Source organism: Vombatus ursinus, unplaced genomic scaffold (assembly GCF_900497805.2).
Source record: "Vombatus ursinus unplaced genomic scaffold, bare-nosed wombat genome assembly UNPS02014807.1, whole genome shotgun sequence".
Taxonomy (NCBI): Eukaryota; Metazoa; Chordata; class Mammalia; order Diprotodontia; family Vombatidae; genus Vombatus; species Vombatus ursinus.
In genome coordinates, this window is record NW_020954585.1 from 24,830,995 (window position 1) to 24,840,966 (window position 9,972).

General features: G+C 34.4%; 1 protein-coding gene across 1 annotated transcript in view; it reads right to left on the reverse strand.

The window, feature by feature from the left end:
- Positions 1-599: 599 nt before the first annotated feature.
- The window catches only part of TMED7 (transmembrane p24 trafficking protein 7), a 13,340-nt gene continuing 3,967 nt past the window's right edge, over positions 600-9,972 (reverse strand). Inside the window, exons 2-3 of the mRNA XM_027874759.1 lie at positions 7,182-7,427; positions 600-3,517 (exon numbers count right to left, since the gene is read on the reverse strand). Of these exons, the coding sequence (XP_027730560.1) occupies positions 3,281-3,517; positions 7,182-7,427 (483 nt within the window). The 3' untranslated portion in view covers positions 600-3,280. The remainder of the gene's footprint in view (positions 3,518-7,181; positions 7,428-9,972) is intronic.

Below are 9,972 nucleotides of genomic sequence, written 5' to 3' on the forward strand. Positions count from 1 at the left end.
CTTCAATTGAAGTAAGGTTTCAAACGGACTCTTATTTGAATAGGTGAAAAATGAAGGGTATTGTAGGAAAAATGCTGAGCAAAGGTAGAGAGGTGGGAAAATTCAAAGCTTGTTCGGGGACAGTAAGAGACTCAACTCAGCTAGAAACGGACTTCTGAATGGTAGAATAGCAAAAGAAGCTTCAGCTATCAGTGGAAATAAATGCAGATTTGGAGACAATAGCTCCTCCACCAAGGCTTTTGCAAGAGGAAAATAAAATTTAAAAAGGTAAATTAGATCCAGTTTGTAGAGGGTCTTGATTGCCAGGCTAATAAATTTATATTTTATCCTGTGGGGTATTAGGGAGGAAAAAGAGTAAAAGCATAAACAAAACAGTACGCCACTCTTTAAAAAAGTCTATATTCCACGAATTGGCTTCTAATATTTAAATTTTTTTTTTTTTAAAGTTTCAAATTATGTGTCAGGAATGAGTGAAGATAATTTTAAAAAGTGTTTATTTTACATGACACTGGCACAATCCTTTGGAAATAATATCTGTTTAATTCAGAAGAAGTTCCTGCCTGTTGCAAACTAAACAAAAAAAAGGCCACTAAATCATATTCATATATTAATTTGTTTTAATTTTTCCAAAACAATATTCAAAGGATCTGCTTTGTTTCATTCAAACTATAAATGTTAAACATTTACAAACTAAAACAGGAACTGACAATACACAAGGATTTAAACAAACAAATCTTTCAAAGAATAGTTTTTAAAAATTGTTTTTCAGTTCATTGTATTCAAAGTTTAATATCAAGCTTTGGGTGACCTTTTTGAATCACACATCACTACCACTCCTTCTTTTAACATACAAATGTTTAGATTTTATCAGCAAAACAATATTTTAAGATGTTTACTTCACAAGTTGATGTTTTAGCATATAAACTTGTATACTAAATCCCTTTCCATTGACTACTTAAAAAAATATATACAACTATGAATGTTTAAATATGCATCCTGTGCCATGGGTCCAAGCAAACATCTGGGAATTTTCAAACTATTAGAGTAAGTTGAAAGGATGAAAGAACTGGCTTCAAATTTTTCTTTACGACTCAACAGATCAAGCATTTTTAATGGGAGGAAGAAAAAACCGTTCAATTAGCATGTGCCTCTATATAGAGAGATGTGTATTTTCTAATATACATACACACACACACACAAGTCAAGAAAGTAAACAAACACCAAAAATTAATTTATTAGCTTAAATATTTTGTGGACCAAGTCTTGACTTATAAGTACTTTAAATTTTGTTGTTCTCCAAATATAATAGAAGGAAAAATGCTGGTTTCACAAAATTCAGTATATTTCAGTATTTTAGACAATTATCTTTTTTAGGGGCACAGATTAAATGATTCTGGTCTTATGACAAACCTGAAATATCTGGTACCTTCCTGCTCCATATATATATATATATACACACACACATACATACATATACTGCCTAATAAAACATCTGAAGGACAGGACAGAGCGGAGTAGCAGTATGAAAAGGACCTATTAAAGTACACCTATGCTTTTGTGTCAATTGCATTAATATTATGCATAGGATATTCACTAAGTTGAAATCAAATCCAAATCAAGTCTAAATATCTGCACCACACTTCTCATGAACAAATCTACAACTTTAGATCTTTGTCCAAATCTTGTTATGTGCAGTTCTGTTTTGCCTTGAAAAATCTTAACTTTAAGGATTTAAATCATGCAAGATTCATTTTGCAAATGCTGTTGTTATGTTGTGGGACTTAAAGTTAACCACAACAGCAACTTTTTCCCCTATTAGAAAAAAAGAAAAACTTGCTGGAAATGTGTTTGTATTAAAAAAGCTCTCAGAATTACGAACTGGCAATTTCTGGTCAATGATGGTAACTGACTGACTAGAAATGCTGTTCAATTAGTACTCTTTAGTATCAAATGCCACAGGGATTCAACAATTACATTTCTGATACAGCACTCATTTTCATACAGGGTCACAGGGGAACAAAAAACTTTTTTTGACGTCAGAAAAATGTTTTAACTATTTGTAGAATTTTTGGCTGAGCATTATAGACACAGCAAAACGATCCTATTCTAGGACAGAGCAAACTAATCTTAATGAGAGTTTTGATTTACACAAAATAAGGATATTTTTCTGTTTCAAAGAAAAATGCCCTTCGTAGCTCAATAAAAGTATGTGATACAGCATCTATTAAAAGTTGAAACCAATGCAAACCACTTATTGGGATGAAAAAATAACACATAAAAAACACTTTGAACCCTTTCTGTCACTGTTTCACGACCAATAACCAAATATAAACAATTGTGACTCCAGTTCTAAGTTCAAGGGGAAAAAAGTATCATTGCCTAACACTCACTAAATGTACAGCATTGTGTAATGCTAACAATGAAAATGTCAAACTAGATTTTAAATAGCTCAAAGAATTACAATAACTTGATATCTAAAATCAAGGTAACCACAGATGGAGAAAGTCAGTCATTATTAAAGGCAAAAGAATATGCTAATATAGAAATTGTGATGTTTGTGGCAGTAATCAGAAATTCTCTCTAACTACAGCTCTAATATCTCTCAGTGTTGTCAACCAAAATCTCTAAGGTTTCAATTCTACAATTACTGAAAAACTCACTGCTTTTATAAACTACAGAATGAGTATAAAACCTGCTACTTTACAGGCAATTGAAGAATAACAATTTGTACCATGATATGTCAACTCAAAACTGAATCAAAATTATGTAACTACGGCAGACTTTTTTAATAACAAATCAAAAGTGCAGTACAGGGCTTAGTCTACAGTTCATCACATTGGTTTAAAAAACAAAAATTCATGCCTAAATTATTAAAAGGGCTATTTTCTTCCTCCATACCATAACTTATCTTTAAAGCAACCTAAGGAATTAAAACATCAGTTCCCTATGACAGAAGTAGTCTCACCAATTAAAAAGAATCAACATGACAAAGTTTAGAGCGATAAGAGTGAATACAAACAACTGTGGAAAGGGTAGAACATTTGTGTTGGATACTTAACATGAAAAGCCTCAAACAAGTTCTGAAGTTTTTCAATTTTTTTCAAATAAAAAGGTGTCCTTTCCCATGGTTAGGGATATATGTTGCATTCCCCCCCACAACAAATGTAAGGGGGTAAAGAGGCTTTTAAAATATTGCCAATATTAAGTTCTTCGGTACCTACTATTAATTGGAAAACAGCAACATTACAGATGTATAGTGGATCAATTCTCAAAACACTAGTTATGATCCAACACGGGTTGTAGTGGTTCTTTTATCGGAGAAAAAACTTTTCAGAAGAAATACTTGCCCTATGCTAACAACAAGAAGAATAATGGCTTCTCCAATTGACCAATAGGCCACTCTTGTATTTAGATCCTCTGCCCGGCTGCGTCCTTGAGCTTCTCTTAGTCGGAAATGAGTCTGGTAGTCGATGACAGACTTCAAAGCTTCGTGAATTGAAACACAAGCAGATTCCATCTAGGTAGAAACATTCTGAGTTAGCCTTGCTAATAGTTTACTTTCCTATATACTTCTTTTTAGGAGGAAAAGTTTTTCTTTTTCATTTATCCTAAAAATGATAATCTTTGTATCATTTTTAGTAAATTCTATTCTTGCCAAAGAAATGATATCTTACTGAATATCCTGGGAGAGGCACTGTAATGTAGTTTGAAGTCAGGAAGTATTAAATATCATTTCTGACACCAGTATGTTACCAAAGGGAGATTATCTGTCCTCTCTAAGTTTCAATTTCTTTATCTGTAAAACTGGAATATGTATATTAACTACCTCTCAAGGTTCTTATGGCGACCAAACAAAATGTTCATCACTCCAAAACTCCAGCTATGATTGTATACTGAGACATTTAATTTTTAAGTTAAACACAAGTTTCCCCAAATTATAGACAACCACTTTCTTCCACTGCAGCCAACATCACCTGTTCATCCCTGGTTTCTGAAGAGGACCAATGATATTATGGGGGCAATGTCTTGACTTCCATGTGAGTTGGATTTAAGTGAGGCAAAGCTGAGAACCTTCCAGGTTCCTGCTTTGTTCCTACTATGACTGATGCTAGACTCCAAAGTGATAATGAGCGCTGGCAGCAACTGACACACCACATGGGCTGTACAGGTAAGCTGTAGTACTGACTCTGGCTGCAGTGCTACACCCCTTACGAAGTAGGCGGTTGCAGCATGCTACCTACTGGGGCTTCAAGATGGGACAGGAAACATGGGAGCGTCAGCCTGGGAGAACATGAAGCTAGAGAGAGTTAAAACTGAAAGCCTACTTTTATGGGGAAAACTTGGGAGTAACATACTCTGGCTCAACTTCAGCAATGCATGCTCAGAGAGAACAAGCTAATACCTTACTGAATTCTTTGTTGTTTATTTAAACATGATAAAAATGAAACATGTTAATTTTGGAAGCCGAAGGTACTAGATATAAAGAATTTTACTTTACAGTAAATCTGCTAATTTTTTCTCTTCTCATGATTGCTGATCAAATTAATGCCCCTTTTCTTGATAGGGTATAACTAACTTCACCATATTTACCCCTAGTTTAAGATAGTTGTTCTATTTTATTTAAAGAGAAATCAGAATCCTTAAGTTTTAGATTATTTCATATTTTGAAGAGTGAAATATGAATTTACAATGCATAGCATATTACCAGTGATTAACATTTCCCACTGTTTAAAAGTTTAATAGTGGTTGAATACAAAAATCTGTGTTACAATTCTATTTTTAGAATTTATCTTGTATTAGGGAACTTTATATATGTGTGGAAACTAAGTATTAAGAGAACTGTGCTTAGTGTTTTAATAATTTCATCAATAGATACTGGGTAAGAAATAATTTGAGTATGAAAATCACATAGCAAAGCAATGCAAGAGAATTATATAAAAATACTAAAATATAGAAACTAAGAACGTTTTTAAAAGTGTAAAGTTAGAGGTTATGCAAGCCATAGATTTTATTTATTTGAAAAGTTTTATCGATGCTTTTCTTTTTTTAATCAATTAATTTCTTTTTAGTTTTCAATATTCACTTCCACAAGATTTTGAGTTCCAAATTTTCCCCCCACCCCCCCCCACCGATGGCTTGCATTCTGAATACCCCTTCCCCTGATCTTCCCTCCTTTCTATCACCTTCCCCTGCCCCCCTTCTCTTATCCTGTAGGGCAGGATAGATTTCTATATCCCATTGCCTGTATATCTTATTTCCCAGTTGTATGTAAAAATCCATAGATTTTAAATATACATCATCACTTTCATGCCCGGAATGTACTCCCTCTTTACTTCTAGTGACAAGCACTTGTAGTTTCCCTCAAAATTCAATCAAATGCCATAATCTACATGAGTTTTTTCTTGATCTCCTACCTACTACTGCTCTCAAATTACCTTTTATTCTGTATATACTTATCTGTGTACAAGCTATCTCTTGATAGAATAAAAGTTCCTTGAGGGCAGGGATGATTTCCATTTTTTTTTTAAAATGTGTCCCAAGCACTTAATGCGTAATAGGCACTTAATAAATACTTGCTGATTATACATCCAATGTTATAGAAGTAACTTGGAATAATGGAATAGCTACGCTTGGAGTTAAGAAGACCTGGGTTCAAACCTGGCCTCCAACACTAGCTGTGAGACCCTGGCAAGTTACTTGGTCTCTATGAACCTATCTATTAAGTCACATTTGGGTTTTGATCTGTGTTGATGGAGGGAATTCCTGAAGCTAAGGAAATCACAGATCTTTTATTTGTGATTGCATTGATATAAATAGAAGCTGAATTTGAATAAGCTCAATCAAGTAGTAGTTTTGGATAGTAAATAAAATGAGCTTTTACCAATAGTAGGTTCATTTAATTTTTAAAAACTTCTGTATGGTGAAAACTTGGTAAAGCATCTATTTATATGCCAAACCTTGCATTAGGCAGAATGCGTTAAGAATTGGGTATTATATATATTATGTTTTTAAAATTTTCAATTTTTTAAAAATTACATGTAAAAATAATTCTTAACATTGTTTTAAAAAAATTTTGAGTTCCAAATTCTCTCCCTTCCTTCCCCCTCTTCCCTACAAGAAGGCAAGCAATTTGATATAGGTTATACATATGTAGTCATGCAAAACATAGTTCCATATTAGTCATTTTGTGAAAGAAAACATGAACAAAAAACCTCCAAGAAAAATAAAGAAAGTTTAAAAAAGTATTCTTCTATCTGCATTGAGACTCCATCAGTTCTTTCCCTGGAGGTGGACAGCTTTTTCATCATAAGACCTTAAGAATATTTTTTGTATTTCTAAAGACTGGCTCATAAAATGTATTATAAACACCTCTCCTCTTCCCTGGGAATTTACAAAGGAGGAAGTGATGTTAAAATGAAAACCCTTCAACTGAAATTTAAGTTTCTTTCCTCTGATATTTATTTCCCTATCCTGAAAGAGAACAGTGAAACTGGGGTGGAAATATCATACTTCTATTCTCATAATATTTCACCATATACTTTCTTTCCTAGTCTTTCCAACCTTTATGAGGTTCTGTTTCAGATCCTTTAATAACTTTAACTCCTCAGTATTTTGATTACATTACAAAGCACAGTAAGTAAAGATGGTTTCAGAGAAACCAAGAAGAACTTTACGAACTGATGCAGAATGAAGTGAGCAGAATCAGAACAATTTATACTCTTTTTTGGATAGGGTCAAGGTGGAAATTTGTTTTACTTGACTGTACAACTATTACTAGTGTTTTCTTTTTCTTTTCCCCAATGGGAACGTGGGAGGGGAGATGGGGGAGAGAGAGAGAGAGAGAAAAGACAAGTCTGTTAATTCAAAAATTTTTTTTTTAAATTGTAAGGCATAGTATTATGACAGCAGTCTGATTAATATTAAGTAGAATATAAAGATTATCTTTTATCTCCTACAGGTCATACTTGTACATTATCATTTCCGCCTTGCCTCAGGCCACCAAAGTGGTAGGTTCAGCATTTTTTTCATCAACTATATCCCCCCAGAATTCTGGGGGAGTATGTGTGTGTGTGTTTTTATCGTGCACTGCTATTGTTTCTTCTTAATGTCTTTTTAAAACAAAAGTATTCATGCAGAGTATTATTATTATTATCATATTGATGACATATATTTGCTTTTACCTGTGTAAGAGCACTGACTCTGTTCTCACTGGGGAACAATGGTGGATCTTCTCCAACTTGAAAGTCAAAGTACACAGTTTTGTGTGTGAAAGTAGAGAACTCATTGCTGAAACAAAATTTGTATGTTCCATTTCTGGATGCAGTGAAGGTAAAACTATCATACTGTTTCTTCATTTCTTTGTATAACACCACACCATCAGGATCTTCCAACCGGCAATCTACATCATAATGACCACCAGTAATCACCTGTAGAAAGAAAAACACTGAAAAGTTTGGGGTAAAACAAAAATGAAAGACATTAACCAATTTTCCTGTTATAATGCTAAAATGAAAGTGCCAGAAGTCATTTAATATGGCAGATAATACCATATTCTAGTATTTCTATTAATGAGTCTTAACCAAGAAGCAAATTCTGATTCAAAAATAAAAAAGAACAAGTATAGTTGTTCAATAATGAAACGAGTTCTCTCATGAGGTAAGTTTCCTACAACTGGAGGTATTCAAAAGGAAGCTAGATGACTGTTTTTTGTGCTACTGAAAGGACTCCTGTACTGGTGGGAAGCTAAACCAGATGACCTCTAATGTTACCTTTCCAAATAACTTGAAGACTACAATTTTGGAGTAAATACAGAGGAATAACAGGAGAAAGGTCAGAAAAGTAAAATGGTACCACATAGTAGAGGGCCTCGAATGCTAGTCAAAGGAGTCTGAAATTTACCTCATTGGCAATAGAAAACCACTAGATGAGTTTTCACTTCAAGGATTACATGGTTAGCTCTACAGATATGGAAGATTATTAATCTTGTATCACTGATTATGCTCAGGCTAGCCTCAGCCTTGAATCACTCCCACCATTCATCATCTTTGATTCTACACATGCACTGCTAAATGAAGGGGCATAAAAATCCTGAAATCCTGACTGGGTCCATTACAAATTTATGTTATACAACCTCAAAAGGACCCTCACTGCTGCTAGGTGGTCCTTCCATACCTCTCTTTATTAATTCATGATCCCACTCTCCACAGCAACTCTTCCAAACCTTTTTATCCCTCCTTAAGTCTTCAATGGTTCCCTTCTTCCCCCCATCCTGGATGAAAATTATGCCTCACATTTTATAGAAATAATTGAGATTATTCGCCACAAACTCTCCCTTCTCTCCTCTTCTCCATCTCATCATTCAGATACCTTCTGCCACTCCCTCTTCATTACTGTCTCACATGATGAAGTGGCCTCATTCCTTACTGAAGCTAATCCCTCTACTTGTTCAAGAGATCTCATTCCAATTCTATCTCCTTCAACAGATTGCTTCCGTTATCCCCAATTTTTCACTTATTTTCAATCTCTCCCTTTCTACAGCTCATTTCCTACTGCCTACAAATGTGCCCATGTCTCCCCTATCCTGAAAAAAAACTTCACTTGATCCCTCCATCCCAGCTAACTATCATCCTATATATCTTTTTTGCCCTTTGTAGCTAAACTAGAAAAGGCCATCGACAATAGGGGTTTTCATTTGCTCACCTCTCACTCTCTTCTTAGAATTAAAGACAAGGATAAGGAGGTCTTTACTGACCTTGGAAATATTTTCCATAGAGTGGTAGGAACCTAAAAGCTAAATTACAAGGTCCTAGAAGAGGTGGAATAAAATGAGATCAACAAAATTTCGCTTTAGTAAGTATCAGGAGCTCCCTTCTTCTGAGACAGGAGGGGAGAAAGGAATTAGGAATGATTTTTAAAGTTATAATAAGAAACTGGTTAAGATTAATAGACTGGAATCTAGATTCAGAGAAAAGGGATCACTGAGGCCATCCTGTACAACATACACTTGAACAAAAATTCTCTATAACATATTCAAAAGTTACTTGTTTATACACCTAGAAGGTCATTACCTTCTGAGGCAGGCACTTTTTTCTTACCTCAATAGTCAATGTTTTCCAGTAATTTCCTCTCATTGTTCTTAGTTTTAAGAAAAAAATGTAATCTCTCTTTCACATGATTGCCTTTCAAATTCTTGAAGACAGCTATCATATCTCTTTTAAATCTTCTCTCCTCCAGGATAAACATTTCTATGTCCTTTAACCAATTTTTATGGAGTATAATCCCAAGGTTCTACATCATCCTAATGCCCTTAGTAGAAAAAGAGGCTAGGTCATGTGCCAACTTGTGAGGGGTTTCAGTGAGGTGTTGTGTTAAGCCATGTAATGTTAAGTGAAAAGTGGATCAAGGAAATAAAAGTGAGATGCTGCTGGGCAGCAGTGAGGATTCATTTGAAGGCATGTACTATAAATTTACTGTGGGTGACATCAAGTAGAAAAACCGGTTAGCAGGATTACCCAAACTTGTGGATTAGTAAATCCTCAGGACTAATGAAAACAACAAGGAGGTCAGAAAATCTAGCATAATAGTTACTGAATCAATTATTAATTCATATTAGAAATACATAAGAATGAAAGCAAACCATCAAGGCTTCATTGGAGGCAATAATGATGGAGACTTACATCTGTTTAACACTTTAAGGTTTGCCACATATTTTACATACATTACTCAAATGGAAGTGACCTCATCATTTTGGGAGTCCCCTACAATGATGCAGACTTGAAGACTACCCATGCCTGTTCTTCCTATGAGACTTTTGTTCATGTTATCCTAAAAAGTTTGCCAAAAGTTGCCAAAGTTTGCCAACACTTAAAAGTGTTGGAGGCTTTCCTTGCTTTCTCTCAACCAGGATTGAGAGGAGCATTCTGGCTTCCCTTTCTCTCTAAGTAACTAAAAAAAAAAAAAAAAAAAAAGCAA